The sequence below is a fragment of the Labrus mixtus genome, chromosome 22 (genome assembly GCF_963584025.1).
Source record: "Labrus mixtus chromosome 22, fLabMix1.1, whole genome shotgun sequence".
NCBI lineage: Eukaryota > Metazoa > Chordata > Actinopteri > Labriformes > Labridae > Labrus > Labrus mixtus.
Genome location: NC_083633.1, coordinates 4,746,101 through 4,762,822, shown reverse-complemented (window position 1 = coordinate 4,762,822; position 16,722 = coordinate 4,746,101). Strand labels below are relative to the sequence as shown.

Sequence of the window (16,722 nt, the reverse complement as noted above, 5' to 3'; positions counted from 1 at the left end):
AGGATCCACTCGCTGCAAGGAAGCAGGTGAGGGAGGATGATCTGCTGCAGATTGCCGTGAAGCCAGAGTGTAGTTCAGCTTCGAACGGTGGGTAGTGGGACGGGAAAAGGCCCCCCGCAGGGTTCGGTGGAGAAGCCCAGGTAGGTGGAAATCCAGCAGGGTTGCATAGTACCATGTAGACCAGTGATTCTTAACCATGGGGCCGCGGCCCACACTTGGGCCGCGAGCGCCACCTAGAGGGCCGCAAAAAACTTTCCGTTTTGCACCTGTGGGCCGCGGGGGCCGCGGCACCGCACCGCAAACCGCAGGTTATCCATCAGATAACCTGTACAGTACTGGAAAAGTTGGGCCCCGAGGTCAAAAAGGTTAAGAACCCCTGATGTAGACTGAACATTTCATATCGATTTTCCAACTGGATTTCCGTGTTTGAGGGGGTGTGATAAAAGATGCATATTGAATAGAGAAGTCAGGACAAGAAATGACACTGTTGATGGAATGTGTGAGCTTTGTGGGCCTCTATTTTCCATAGTATTTCCTGGTGGCTATGGCTGACTCTGAATACTGGAAATGGGGGATCGTCAAATGGACTGATCATGAATCCTTCTTTGACCTCTTTTTCCAATAGGGAGTTGACAATTTCAGTTTGATGAGGTCATCGCTGACATCACTGGGGCAGACCAACTGAAGGGGTTTTAATTCTGAGAAATGTTTTCTTTCTAATCATTTCTTTTATATTTAAGTTACTGGTACAATATCACTTAATTATTGAAAGTTAATTTGGTTTAGTAAATGATCTGAGGTTACTTTAGGGGTTTATTTTGATTTATTTTCTTCAAGAGAAAAGTGTAAACCCACTATTTGAGTTGTGCTGCACCCAGCATCAGTGGCTACAAGCCTACAACCAATCATCATTATTTCGTGCGCTCTGAATCAACAAATAAACATCAAGTTCCTGGTTGAGCGCACACCAAAACAACAAAAGCCTAAACATGCAATTCTAAAAAACAAATGTAACGGGAAATGTATGTGCCTCCTGGAAATGTACTAGACTGTTAGTGATGCACACGAAGATTATAATTACAGATCCTCCTTGGATCCACACCGAGAACTGTCCTTATCAGGTGTTTCTTTTTTATCTTAGCATTGCCACAGTGGGTGCGTCATAACTTTGTAACTGAATGTCTATATAGTGTGGAGTTGGACTGCCCTTCTCTGGGCTTTGCTGCAGACTTATCTTTCAATCTGTACATTTGTAAAAGGAATAATAAAATGCCAACAAATACAACTGAATGACTCAAAGATCTTTTATTAAACAATCTCTCATTACAGAAATTTCCAGCACACATATCAATTCATAGTCTCCAGTTCAGGGGACACTTAAGGGCCCAAAAAACAAATGATGATCCAAACGCAAAATCAGAAACATTCCAGTAGATGTAAAGTCATTTAATTGAGATAAAAGGAAGGCTAGATATAAGTCTATAGTTAGCTAATGTTATTGAATCAAGAGTAGGCTTTTTAAGAAGAGGTTTAATTACAGCTGTTTCAAATGACTGTGGTACAGTCATCTCCCCAGTATAACTTTAAACCCTCATACAAGAACACGTATACCTTCACCTGAACAATGAACGAGCACCGCCCTAAACAGTCTCACCTTTCAATACATTCAAACGAACCATGTTGAGAGACCACATTCCTGTAGTTCAGGATGTTCTTAACATGTCATTCTCAACCTTTCACCATCTGCTCTCATCATGTTGTGTAAGGAGGTGTCTGTTTGTAGCTGAGGGATTATAGAGCATCATGTATGTAGTAAGTAGTAATGATCAGTCTGAAATAAAGGCTACTGTTTGTTTTGTGCTGATGTGATTAATATATTGTAACTAAAATTCAACAATGACATCATTGATGTGATTTAATAGTGCTGTGGCCAGAGTTTTCAGATTGAGTGATATGAAGCACATTTTGAAAGTATGCAAGTTATGAAATAATAACCAGTGTGTCCCACACATAGCGGGCCGCCCAAGTATATTTATGGCCGTAAGTAACTACATTTCCAACCTGTTTTTATTAAAATTTTCGTTTATTCATAAAATTGCTGCATGCACAAGAGAGAGAGAGAGAGAGAAAACGGGGGAGAGAGAGCGCAAAAGACAGTGCATCTGTGCAACATAACAAAACTCCTGTTTGAAAAAGAAATCCCTCTCGACTCCTGAGGAGAGACAAGACACAGCAATATGAACAGAGCAGTATCACATCAACTTCAGAGAAAGAGAGCGAGAGCGAGAGAGAGAGATGAGTATGGAGTTAGATCAGTCTCAATATTCATGATTGCACACATCAGGATTCACAAATGTATTTCAATGCACACACAACATATTTATAATTCTATATGTAAAAAAAACCACAAATACAAAAAATAAGATTCACAAACATATTTCACGCACAAATATTATTGTTATATATATATATATGTAATAGAAATCCACAATTATATGATATACATATATATATTTAGAATTAAAAGTATTTGCAATTTTAATCAAAAACATATTTGTATCATGATTTGTTCTGTTTAGTTTTGTTTTTCACAGTTCAGATGTTTTTTTATCTTTTAGGTCTCATTCTTCCCTGGTGTTTCCCTCTATGTTCTAGTTTCTTAATTTTTCATTCTACAGTGTCTTCAGTGTTTCATGTATTTATTTTGTAGTTGTCCTCAGTGTTTCTTGTCTTCACCTGTGTCATTAGTCTCACCTGTGTTTTATTACCACTGTGTCTATTTAGTCTCTGTGTTTCTTCCCTCCTGTGTCAGTTCATTGTTGTATGTCAGTTGTCAGTCTACTAGTGTCTTCTTGTTTTTTTGTTTTGGATTTTGATAGTAAGTTTTTGTTTGCCTTTTTTGATTGTTAAATACTTTTAGTTTATTCTGCACTTGGGTCCACCTCTCCTTGTTTTCCAACCATTCATGACAATTTGTATCTTGTTGTCAGAGCATCTAGGAGGGATGTTACAGCAACTACAACAACTACCAATCTAGTTGAAGGCTCTTTCCTCTTAACTGTGGATGGAGTTTGTTCTTCTTTCACATTCAGTGAGTCCAGTTTGGAAAATTCAGTTGAAACTCAGCGTAGCAACCTGGGCGAGAACAACTTTAACCTTTTAGAGAACAAAAAATCCTGTAAAACTGGTTTGATTCAGGATACTGCCTGCAGGGTTTGAGAATGTATAGCTGGTGTATGTTCCTATCAGTAACTGTATCTTCCTGTTTTCTCTTTTAAAAAAAAAGGCAGTCACCAAAGACAATCATATAGAGGGTAGAATAAAGGGAGGCAACATTCTTGGCAGTGAAACCCTCCCTCTGAAAACCCAATGACTTTTTGTGTTGTCTTGATGCTTCTTGTTACGACAGGTTGTCTGTTATCTGTAAGTGAAGGATTCTATCATAGTACTAAAACTCAGAGAAATAAACTTCTTTTTATTATTTGATCACCATCACATTAAGAAGATTTCACCACTGTGTTCTCTCCATATTAATCTCTACTGAGGTAAGACATAATGTTCTTTATTTTGATTAAGGGTATAATTTTTATTTTTATTTTTTATTCATGTTGTGTAAACAACATGTTTCCGTTTGGGTATTTTGCAGTTTTTCTAAACCCCTTTTATGCTGCTGAATAATTATTTGCTTAAACCTTTTGGAGGATGTACTCCTGTGTCACATTTACTCTGTTACAGCATACTTTATCAATCTGTTAAATGATTAAATCAGTTTAAAAAAAAATCATATGACAAACAGTCCTCCATTTACAGTTTTTTATATGAAATTAGTTCAAAGGTAAGAATGAGCTATTTGACCAGTTTAAATTAAAGTACTGTAGACATGGTATCACATGCTGAAGCTAGGAGACACAGAGTTGATGAGGTTGATTGAATGTATAATATCTAAAATTACACATCATGATTTTTAGAATAATTGTTTTTTTGAATCTACAAAGTAACAATTGAAACTGAAGAAAAAACTTTGAGGAATAAATGGAACAGAATTAGAATGTGAAATGTAATTGTGTTAAAGTATAAAGTAACAAAATAGTACCAATTTAAAAAGTTATTTTAAAAATAATCTTTAGTTAGGCTGAATGTATGTTTCCTTCATGCAGGCATTACTGTGTGCCTGCAGGGAAACTAACCCGACCTTACATACAACCTATTTTCCACAAATTACTTCACTACTTCATGAGATCAGATTTCCTGATCATGCACACCTGACTGTGAAAATTTGACGCTTAGTGTGAACTAGGGCTGTCAGCAGAAGTTTTAAATTAAAGAAATTAAGGTCCCAACTTAATGCATTATTTTTGTTTTAATCGCCATTAATCTCATGATATTTTGTCCCTTTGGTCACACTGTGGACAAGCCTCCGTAGTGTCTCTCTGTAGGCACAGTGATGGAAAGAACAACACAGCTGCATCTTTGAATGTCTCATTTCAATTGTAGACAGTTCAGTTTAAAAGTCAAATGTAATATCCACCGTTTGACATCAACATCTCACTATTCTTACTGTTCATTTTAGCTGTTATATTTGGTTTTTGACCTGTAACGAGTTGGCTTTTTCTGATCCACAAGGTGATCCTTACTTTATACTAAAATAAAAGCAGGGTCGAATTCAAACAGCAAGAACTCTCAACTTCAGACAGTACAAACATTTAAAATAAAAAAACTTCTGTTAATAATCTGTGACTAATTTAAGTGTCTTCAAGAAGGATTCATGATAAACTTAACACCGAGTCTGTTTCACGTTTCTGTTGTTTTAATCAAGTACCAGAGGAGGACTCACCATGTGCCTAAAAGGATTTATGAGTAACCATGTCAGCATGAAACTTCTGAAGACCTGTGTCATCCTTCTCCTTCTGACTGTGTTGTTCTTTGTACTAAGAAACATGGACCTGCTGCAGGTGAGAACTGGGATTAGTGGCAACACTTTAAAGGTGGAATTTGAATGTTTTTTTATGAGTCTGATTACAGGAGACTATTTACAACAGTCTCTTTCGATGTACTCTCAGATAACATTAATCGTTTTGGTTGCAAATAAACACTACAGGGGCTGGGGGGTGAGGGCACTAGCATGGGCCCTACTTGAAAATGATGCCCACCTGCTGCACCCCCAAAATCCTAACCAGCTATTCACCTTGTCAAAGGTGGGACAGATGATAATATAACATTTATGAGGGGAGCATTTTTAATTCAAATATTTCACTGCTTTATTCCTTAAAGAGACAAACTTAGAAAACTTGTGTTTTCAATTATTCCATGTAAGTGTTTAATGTTATGACATTTTCACAGAAAATAACATCTTAATGATACTTTATTGTTAGTAGTAATTAAATAAATGCTTGTTGGAGACAGCAGGGAAAATGCATACATGACATGCACACAAACTTGATGCCATCCCTGCATGCAATGAAAAAAAAAGAATCACAGGTGTTTACATGATGAAGCAGTTAAAAGGTAAGATGTGATTTAGTTGGACTTTAAATACTCTTAAAATGTGACATTTGATTTTGCACTGTGACTTCTTAAGACATGAAATGTTGAATTAATTTTTTAAATTTTGTTAAAATTAGTAATTCTGAAGTTACAGGAGTGTCCACTAGAGTGGACATCATGCAACTCTATAATGCAAATCTTTTTTATTTATTTATCTTGTAGTGCATAAAAAAAGATCAGAATTCTTCCCCTTTCAAAATCACATTTGCAGTTTTCACATGTCAATTGGGGTGGAGAGATCCATTTAAATTTAAGTTTTGAAGAATGAACGTCTTTGAGTTTTTGAGTGTTCCTGTTTAAAAAAGGAAAAACATGTTTGATGAGCTAAAATTACCTGCTCAGTTTTTGCCTGAAGGCTGCCTGAACAACATTTATTGGGAGAAAATCAATTTATGAAGAGTAACCAAAACCATCCCAACATCAGTTATTTTCACGATTAGCAAAGTCTCAGTATTGTCATTGAAATGTAGCCAGCAATGCACAATGTCCAACTAGTGGACAGCTGATAAATCATGATTTTCTCCAAAACTAAAATCAATATTTGATCCTTTCACAATAACATTGCTCCTTAGTTTTTACTTGATGTTAAGAAAAAAACATCACCTGCAAGTTATATGGGCCATCTACATTTTGGTACACTTACAACAGCTGGCCAATGGATGACAGTGTATGGGCTGACTTGCTAAAGTCCACTGGAGTGGAAAACAGCTTTTGAATAGCTGTCCATTGTAGTGACCAGTATGCGTGAAAGGGATAATTATTGGTACGGTCAATATGAGCTGCCTTGTTGATTTGATTTAGATTTATTTATTTGGAACGTAAAAATGTAAAAAAAAACAAAGTAATAAAATAGCTGTAATTAAAAATATGTAAAAAAATAAAGTGAATACACAACATAAGAAGGACAAATCATCGTTCATTCGTTCTTTCATGCCCGAAAAGAAGGAAGAATGATTTAATCTACCCCTTTTAACTCAATTTCATTAATTATACCATAATATTAAAAAATTGCTTGTATTACCCTTCCTCATGTACTATATGTTGGAGGGTCAGGTTTTAACCATTTAATTGTGATACATTTGAGAGCTGCTGTTATCACTATTTCTAAAAGGTATTTTATAGCTCTACCATCAACCTATCGGTTTTAGGCCCAGTATTTCCTCATTCGATCTTTTGATGAAATATTGTTTCCTGAGCCTCAGAAACCTCCTCCCAAAATGTTTTTAATGTCCAAAATATGGACTGATTTCTCTACCACTATTTATCCAACATGTATCACAGTATGCTGAGACCATTTTAACCACTATTACTGGTGTCCGTAAGTATCTCATTATCTTCCACTTCAATTCCCTCCATGTATTAGAATTGGCTACAAGATGTGCTTCAGTTCATATTTCTACCATTTTCCCTCTGGTATGTCTACATTAATTTCAGTTTCCCATCTTCCTTTTATCTGCTTTGCAATTTTCAAAGTCATACCTGAAAATACATGATAAAAGTGACTTGTAATTTTCTTACCCCCATTTCCAGTTTGTGCTATAAACAGAAACTCCTCAATTCAAGTGGGCTCCAAGACTTTATTCCATTCTTTATGCTTAGTGGAAAATGTCCTGAACCGTAAATATATAAAGAAATCAGTGTTAGGAAGTGTGAATTCCTATTTAACTGTTCAAATTTTAGACTTCTATCCCTGTGGAGTTGTTGTAGCTTAGTGAGTTCATATTCTGACCATTTCCTAAATCCTGCATCTGTATGGAAGGGAATAAAACCCTTTATAAATTCAATGTGAGTTAGTCCCGAGATTGCAAACCAAAAGATGCTTTTACTTTCGTTCACATCTTTGGTGTGACTCTGGTCCATTTAACCATTTGAATGTCCCCTAATAGGACGTCTATGAAAGCTAAGGCCTGTAGGGGAGTAACAAAAACTTTTTTCAATGCTGAGCCAGAGTGTGTCTGACGGCCAAATTCCACCAGCTTCCACTGTCTCAGCTCGGCCAGTTACACAAGGCTTCTATTTTTACCAGATGCCGGAGCACGGTGCATCAATTTACCACAGAAAAGTCTGGGAGGGGAAGTCATTTTCCATTTAAAAATAAATTGTACTTAAATTTGATGGTGAAGACATGTTTAAAACAGTTGGGACAGTGGCAACAAAATAGTATAAAAGTTGTAAAATGCTTTAAATAACAGCTGATGGAACATCTTACAGTTAATAAGGTTAACAGGAAACAGGCGAGTAACATTTCTAGTGTTCGGGTTGTATCAAGTCAACTTTGGTTATATTCTTTAATAATTATTTCTAATTATTAATAATATAAATAAAATATCATTAAACTATGTTTAATCTCGTTTTGGGGCACCACCCTGTACTCAGGGAAATATAACCAAAATATCACTCAAATCAGTCTCAGATTAGTTATTTAATTACTAATATTATTAATAATTAATAACTATATTTAATAAATTGAAGGCGTGAAATCCGTACACAAAGCCTTCACACCCAGCTTATATCACAATGCAAATACACCAGTAATCACAAACAACTGCTTTCTTAAATTATAACAGAATTTATTTAAACAAAGCAACATCAATCCAAAATCAATTAACTTAATCAAACAAATAACTATTATAAACTAATCTAAGCAAACAAACATTATCAAGCACACCTTGTGAATGAGGTGTAAATCTGTGTGTGTGTGTGTGTGTGTGTGTGTGTGTGTGTGAAAGAGAGAGAGGGGGGGAAGAAGAAAAGGGGGAGATTGCTTCGTCCCACGTGGTCGCCCTTACGATGGCACACCTAACAAAGACCTAATGTGGCCTTAATGTCTAAAAGAGACCGAGTTCGGCCCTACACGATCTGTGTCTCTGAGGCGTCTGGATGGCCGCGAGTGTATAGATCTCTGTGTGTGTGGGTGTGTAGCCTATGTGCGTAATGGGGGAAGAAAAGAGGATAAAAAAAGGAGCGTAGAGGAGGAGAGAAATGCGTGCCTGAAGAGGCCGGATCACAGTCCGAATCCCGCACCACAACTCGGAGTAATTCCCTTCATTCACAGAAACAAACCAATGGCCGAATTCAAGTTAATACGACTTACACTGGCCTTTCTGATCAGAAGAGTAATACCCGGTTATAACGCTGTTACGCTAGACACATATAGGACGCAGCGGTCCGAAATGGGAACAACAAGAGTTTTAAGTCGGTAAAACTCAGGACGCGACGGTCCAACAAAGATAAAAATTACAGTTTCTGCTTCAATCAATCAATTGTTAAAAACACTCTCTAAAGCTAATTCTTCCCAGACCTAATTAAGCCTCACTTGTGAATCGCTTTGCCTGCGATTGGTGAAGGAAAAAGGAGTCCGGCGATAAAACAGATCTTCTGTCTGTCCTGGTGTAGAGGCGTCTGATGGCGGCGAGGGTCCCTTACGGCAAGAGCGGCTTCGTTGGTTCTCCGTCGAGTGGAAAGATGTCCGTTGATGTCCTTTCGTTGCAGGACGGAATAAGACCGTTATCTTTCTGATGATCTGTTATAGCCTAACGCTCTCCGAGAAACTGGGATGCGTTCACTGGACAATCCGAGCTCGGAATTTAGAACACTGCCGGCCGCGGATTACCTGCACGCCAAAACTTAAAACAAAGGAAGATTGTTGCAGGAAACAGGAGGTGAGCTTTGGTCTCCGAGCACTTCAAGTCAGCGCGTGGTAAGAGATTGAACGAGGGGAGTCTCAGAGTTTTATCACCTGGCCGCCTTCCTGTGGGGTCTCCCTCAGGTTCCGGTCCCCCCTTTACGTCACACGTAGGTGTGAAGTACCGCAGGGAATTCTGGGATAAAGAGTCCTCTTTGTGATCTCAATAAATAACTCAAAGGCACAGACTGTCCTAAGCCTGCGTGGCCCAACACTAGGTATAAAAAGAGCATCGCAGAGTGGCTTGTCTTTGTGAAGTCAAGATGCGGTGGATGTTTTCTTGTCCATTGACATCCACATATTAAATCCCTTGCAATCCTGTAACACCCACATTTTTTCTTGTGTAGAGATCATGGCAGTATATTTGAAAAATCTTCCATCCTCTTTTAGTTTAATTTAGTCCATTTGTTTGATACATCGTTGTAACCATCCTTCTTTTTCGACCCCTTGCCAGATTCATTTTGAAGAAAACTCTATCATCTTCCTGAAGAAAGTGACCTCCGCTCCTTCCACTGGTCCTGTGTTGGCTCCTTACATGCCTGACAACTTCTGCACCATCAAGCCACTGTCTTCTGCAGATGCTGAGGAGGAACATCTCATATTGGACTCCATTGCTTGGCCTGAAAATCCTCCTCTGCCAGCTCCTTTTTCATTGAGTCAGACAAGTAATGCCGCCCACAGCACCTTCATCATTCTCCCAAGGAGGGGTGGAGGAGATTGGCATGTAGGAGACCAGCTGGAAGTTATGATACAAATGTACAACTTCCAAGGTAACCCCAAGAAGTCTGGAGGAGATGCAATTGTTGCCCGGTTGCACAACAGGGCACTTGAAGCAGGTGTGGCTGGACAAGTGGTGGATCTCCTTAATGGCTCCTACTCTGCTGTATTCTCTTTACCCTGGGAAGGAAGTGCACAGGTTGAGGTAAAGTTCAAGGCTATATCCTTAAATGTTAATGTACAATAAGTAATGTCAAAATAATTACCTATTGCAATGGCATTGTCCTGTAGGTAGTTTAATTCATGAAATCTAAACCATTCCCCCTGATTACTGTTGCTAACAAGCACAACATTCAAAGTTAAAACGAAGACATTGTGGAAGTCTGCAGTGCTCCTGGTCCGGTTGCATTCAACGACGTCAAAGAAAATATAAGGAAAGAAAACTCTCTGTGCTCGACCAACTAGTTGCCGACTACGCACCAAGACTCTTAAAAACGTGCTGTGGAAGCAGGGAAAGTGATACAGACCTGTCTTCGGAGGAAGGCCAGCACTTGAGAGACGAGGAGCAATGGGAGACTACAGTCTGTGATTCCCTGCTGTTATCCCCCAGATCTACTCCAATGAGGGAATTGAGTCTGACTTCCCCCTACACTTCACACCTGGGCCACAGGCCTCAGTCTGTCCAACACACGGCTGGTCACAACACTCATAACACTTTATGTTTACACTTTTTAATGATCTGATGCTCTACAGAACACTACAGCAACTCTAAAATTGTATATGGGCCAGAGATTGTGTCAGAATTGTTGGGTTAGATAGTTGAAAAACTAAGGGTCCGGATATTATGTTACGAGCCAATTTACAGAGTACTTGTTGCAGTGGCCTGGGATTAGAATCCACTGTTGGCCTTTTGCTGAATGTCACCCCCCACTTTCTCCTCCCAACATTTTCTGTCCGTCTTCAGCTGATATAACAGAGAGAATAAAACAAGTTCTACTGGCCAGCTAGAGAGTATATCATATCAACCAATCTCTTATGTTTAAGAGAGATTGTTGAGTTAAATAAATTAGCAACTTCAGTGCACTGAAACAAAAAAAAAAATTGTTATGAACTATCTATTTATACAGGTACTGTACATGAGGTATTTCTTGTATGCTATAACTTTAATCTCTTGTTCTCTGTTTTATCAGGTGACCCTTGTCCACTCAAGTGAGGCTGTCACAGTTCTACGTAGGCTAAACAGAGATTATCCTGATAGGGTTCGCTTCCAAAGCGTCTTCCGCTCAGGCTCAATCTCTGAATCTACCATCTGTAATGTTTGCCTACGCCAAACCAGCCAGCCACAGTGCAACTACACTGACCTCCATACTGGTGACCCGTGGTTCTGCTACAAGCCAAAGAAACTGAGCTGTGATGCCAGGATTAACCACATGAAAACAGGATATAATAGTGTACTCAAGACCGAAGAGTTGAAGCTCTTTCAAAGGTAATGAGTTTAAAAAACTACTTTTTTCACTTGATGAATACATACAAACATTAGAGCTTACTATGTATCTCCTGGTTCAAATATATCTAATTAATAACAACGGACATTTATGAGTAAGTCTAAAGGTGTTTATATATATTTAAAGCCAAAATATGGAGGCAGAGTAACTTAATGCAATTAAATCTTTACCTTTTGGTAAATCATGTTTTGACAGTGATTATATTTGTGTGTGTAAAGTACAATACATAATGTGAAGTTTTATACAGGAATGTCAACCTGAAGGTCTTCATTCCGGCTTCAGGACCTGCCAGTGTCACTGTGTTGTCACCAAGGAAAGGTAAGCAAGCTCTTTCCTACTCTCACCAATAAAAATCAAAACTGAATGAGCTTGAGACCTTGACAGTTAAAGTGACTTGTGAAAAAGTACATACAACCTATCTCTCTTATACCAGGGCATTGGCAGAATTAAGTTGTTTTGGTAATTGCTAGGTAGTAAGAATATCCCATATGGGGGGTGAAGGGTCTGTTGATGATAAGTGATACCTGAAATAACCCAATCCTTTTTTTTTAAATTATTCTCAGGGCAACCTGCAGTCAATCAAGACAGTGGGAAGTCTGGACTCTCTGGGTATTACTACCAGGGTGTGTGGCGATCACTAGGTGGCTTTAACGTTCACCAATTCAACAACGACTCTGCAATCAGCCAGTGTTTGAAAGGCAAGGTGGTCCACATGTATGGAGACTCAACCATCAGGCAGTGGTTTGAGTACCTCGACGCTTCGCTTCCAGGTATCTGTTCCACAGTTATTGTAGGCAAAATTTGGTTTATTAATATTGCATCTTAATCTGTTCCTTCTGTCACACTTGCAGAGGCTAAAGCAGTAAACCTGAACAGTCCGATGCAAGCAGGACCTTACATGATATGGGAAAATACAAACAAAATCATGGTAACGTACCGCATTCATGGTCTTCCTCTTCGGATTTCAATAATACCAACCAGTAAGGAGTGTTACGTTTCCAAAGAACTTGATACGCTGGTTGGTGGTACCAACACAGTTGTAGTTTTAGGAATCTGGGCCCATTTCAGCACTTTTCCAATTGAACTTTACATCAGACGGCTTCAGAGCATCCGCAGGGCAGTGGTCCGTCTGTTGAATAGGGCTCCTGGCACACTGGTGGTCATCAGAACTGGGACCCTCCAAGCTATGCACGTTGGTAATGTGATAAGCAACGGTGACTGGTTCTCGTTTCAGGTGGACAAGGTGCTCAGAGCCGTGTTCAAAGGACTTAATGTCCAACTGGTGGATGCATGGGATATGGTTCTTGCTCACCACTTACCACACAACATTCATCCAAAACGTCCCATCATTAAGAATATGGTTGATGTTCTATTGTCTTACATATGCCCACAAAAGAAGAGATAGCTATTAATTTAATGAAGGAATTTTAACAATTCAGGAAAAATGCAGCTCTTGTTGGTAAAACTGAAGCAGTTTTTCTGCTTCTTGTGTGTTTCTATCAAATCATTTCTTTTTCATAAAGCAGACTATACAGACAAAGCAAGTACTACTTTGATCCATCTCTTTACCAGAGAATTGTGAGTAAATACTAGTGATAATTATTAGATTTGCCTAGTGGCCAATGTCAGATGTATTTAAATTCAGACTAGTTGACTTCTTTAAATTTAGGTAACTCAACATAGAACTCAACACATCGTGTTGTCAGCTCAGAATTCAGAATGTTGAGTCTCTTCTCAAGTTGTTTATTCTTGTTTCTTTGTTTAAATACTGTTGTAAACACTGATTTTATCAGTAGTATCAACGTTGTCTCTTTTATTTTTATTATTTAGGATGGGAGTTTATGAGATAATCCTTTATCCATCTCACAACGGATACATTTACAGTGTTACAGCAGGAGAGCCAACAAAAGAAATCACACAGTGCACACAGCACATTCAATTAAAAATGCCTTGAGTCTGTAAAAGCTGATCTGGACCCCCAAAAACACTACTTACATGTCTGAGGCTGGTTAACAATGCTATACCTGTTACCGCTTTAGGTGAAAGTTGATAAATAGTTTAGTAGGCTACAGCTCAAATTTAAAAAAAATAGCATTACTTAGCATGTTAGCCGAGGCTTACAGTTACTGATGTCAACATGACTACATCATATACATTTTTGGTATAATTCTATTGAATATTACACAAATATATCACACTATTAACTTCAGTTATGCACTTATGTAAAACCTGTACTCAAATTTAGATTTTACACTGTATTGTTATATTGCTATGTTTTAATCTATATTTTTGTTCGAGAAGTAATTCAACTGTTGATGGTGTTTCCAATGGCTCTTGTCCATATATTGTGGTGACAGGCTTCCTAATCTCACCTATGGCACCAAAGTGGCTAGAGATGGCCCTTTCCAGCAGAAACGCAATATTTAACCACCTTAATGACGGGTCAAATTAAATGTAATAGAATGGTACGATTCACTTAGCAGACACGTTTATCCAAAGCGATGTACATCAGAGAGTAAGTACAACAATCCATTCATTCACTGAAGCAGCAGGAGCAATGCAGGATTAAGTGTTTTGGCAAGGACATTTGGACATATTGCCCGGCTGGAAATTGAACCATCAATCTTCCGATTGAGAGGCGATGACTCTACCAACTGAACCACAGCTGCAGACTAATACAATGGAAGAAACACAATCCGAAATGGCCACTCTCACTCACTACTACCTATTATGCACATTGGAGCAAAGCCGTGTGTGTGCAGGTGGGCGTGGTTTTCTCCCCATGCAGCCCAGGTCCTTTCACCACCCGTCGCCTGAATATACAATATCTCTCTGGTATTATTCTCGTTTGGCTCTCAACTTTTGTTATAGTTCAGCGTGAACTACTCCCATGTGTTGCTCTTTGCTAAAGCTCTACCTCTGTGTCTCTGTGCCTCAGTGTTCTGTATTTCGTGCTTGTGCCTGCCTGCCTGATCAGTGGCCTGCATGCTTGCTCGTTGACGTTTTCCCTTCAGGATTTTTGGACACTCGCTTCCAGTGCCCTTTTTGGCATTGTGTTTTTTTTTGTTGCACATGTAGCGTATCTACTTTTAATATATATAACTCGGGGCACCATCCTTGTTAAGTAAGGAAACTAACATTACTTGCAGTAATTAATGAATCTATAAATCTGTCTCATATCATTGGGATGAATTCTCAAGCAGTAAAAACCATAAAATTACACAGACAGAGTACTGAAAGTTTATATGAAAGTCTAATAAAGAAAAATGATGAACAGAAGAATTTAAAGGAAATGCATAAGTAATATCAGTATAATTATGACAGTGATATAACTTGAATAACAATAATATTGAATTGTTTAAGTTGCCATGGTGAGATCCTTATGTCAAGTTTGGAGTTTAACAATCTTGTTTGATGGATTTTAATGAAGTGGGATTTTGAGAAAGAAAATAAAAAGGGAACTTAATAAATTTGATGGAAGTTGACTCTGAGGCTTTGATTCGGATACCACAAGCTTGACTCAACACCCCAATCTCATAATCAGAACGCTTCCTTACTTATGCGTAGTGTTCAATTGAACTCCGACGAATGGTACCAATACTTCCCGTCGAGTTATTTCGGATCAGGAATGCCAGTGGCCCACGATAACCGCCGTAGCAGGTCTGGTCGGAGTCGATAATGAGATGGGTTTGAATGGGTCCAAGCAGTTGTCCGTGGGTCCTTCTCTCAGTGGCTCAAAGAGTCTTAATTAACGTTTGTCAGGATTAACGCTCGTTGATCCTCACTTGACTTGAATGGTCACTTCTAGTCAAATGTGAGAATCGAGAAAATAATGTTCTGGAAGATGAATGATCAATACTTCAAAAAGGGCGAAAAAGACAGAGGCTCTCAATCTTAGGCTGTAAGAAAAAAAAACTTAGAATGCGGGCATGAAGAATCAGGGTTGGTTTAATTTGGATTCGAGTTCTGCAGGTCCTGCGGACTTAAATTCAAAGAGTTTCGCGTCGGCAAAACTTGAAGAAACAAAGTGGTTTGAAACAAGAATTAACAAGAGACGTCTAAGAGAGTTTAGAAGAAGTTACAGGGGAAATTTACAAGAAGCGTTGCAAGAGAGAAAAAGCGCAAGCTCCTGAGAGACTAGCTACTTTATCCTGGCGATGACTTTTACGAGGGGGCGGGGCCTAATATCTAACCCGCCTCCGATGTTTAACTTTTAATTTAATCCACTCCGAGTTCTTTACTTATTAACAGCATAAATAAGAACTTTGATCATATGAACATCACCATGTCAATATTTGTATGTAGGATTATTTCCGACAGTAAACATTTCAGACAATTATGCAATGAAATAGACATTACGTCCAACCGGAAGACAGTTAGACGATTTCCGCCTGTATGGGAATGAAATCAGCATTATACCATTCAACATTCAAAAAACACATTAATATAGTATGAAGGGTATAGAATCATATCTTAAAATACAAAATTTATAACTAGGACAAAATCACATAGTAACTATCGTACTTCCTCCGTCCTGAAACTCAGGTCGGTACAGCGCTCTTGCCACTAGGGGGCAGTAGTGCTCCACGTAAGATTCAAGTAGAGTTCATCAGGTAATGTGATTTAGTTTCTCAATATCTAAGTTTGTCATAGATGATCATAGCGGAATCTAACTTGCATGAAAGTGTTAGTCTTGATGTCATGGATACATATAGCCGATTCAGGGATTGAACTGAAATTCTTTTATAACAGAAATGGATTATGTTGGTTAAGGCAGTTCGTTTTCAACGGGTCTAAAAGCTATTAAGTCCATTTGAGATAGTCCAGATCACATCAAAGGCCTCCCCTGCCGTGTTGATTAACTCGGCAGACGGCTGTCTTCCTGGGATTGTTTATTCGGAAAGTTGTTCACATGTATCCAAGTGGTCTGGTTCACCAACGTAGATTAAAGGCTTATTGCAAAAAAGGTTTGTTTTTATGACGTCCTGTTCTTCACAATCCGATATAAAGTCTCTTTGAAACAGTTAATCAAATGAATGGCTTTTGTAAACAGGAAGAGTGGGGTTTTCGTTTGTGTCCTGTGAGTTTGGGCTCACTTCGGGTCAATACGTTACACACAATTAAACTGTTTGGATTGTGCTTCTGTGTTTGGAGTCGTGCTTTTGGGTCCGTACTCTCGTGCCGAGTCGTAACAATGAGGATACATGTACAACAATATGACAACACAAATGCTATGAACCAGTTTAAATTACAGATTCAAAATACAATTTA

The 16,722-nt window shown here is 38.5% G+C and overlaps 1 protein-coding gene across 1 annotated transcript; it reads left to right on the top strand.

Moving 5' to 3' along the window:
- The first annotated feature begins 10,726 nt into the window (after positions 1 to 10,726).
- LOC132956782 (NXPE family member 3-like) lies at positions 10,727 to 13,038 on the top strand. Its single transcript, XM_061030410.1, has 5 exons — positions 10,727 to 10,756; positions 11,137 to 11,432; positions 11,699 to 11,769; positions 12,015 to 12,221; positions 12,303 to 13,038. The coding sequence occupies exons 1-5, from the start codon at positions 10,727 to 10,729 to the stop codon at positions 12,854 to 12,856; spliced, it is 1,158 nt and encodes a 385-aa protein (XP_060886393.1). The 3' UTR covers positions 12,857 to 13,038.
- The last annotated feature ends 3,684 nt before the right edge of the window (positions 13,039 to 16,722 follow it).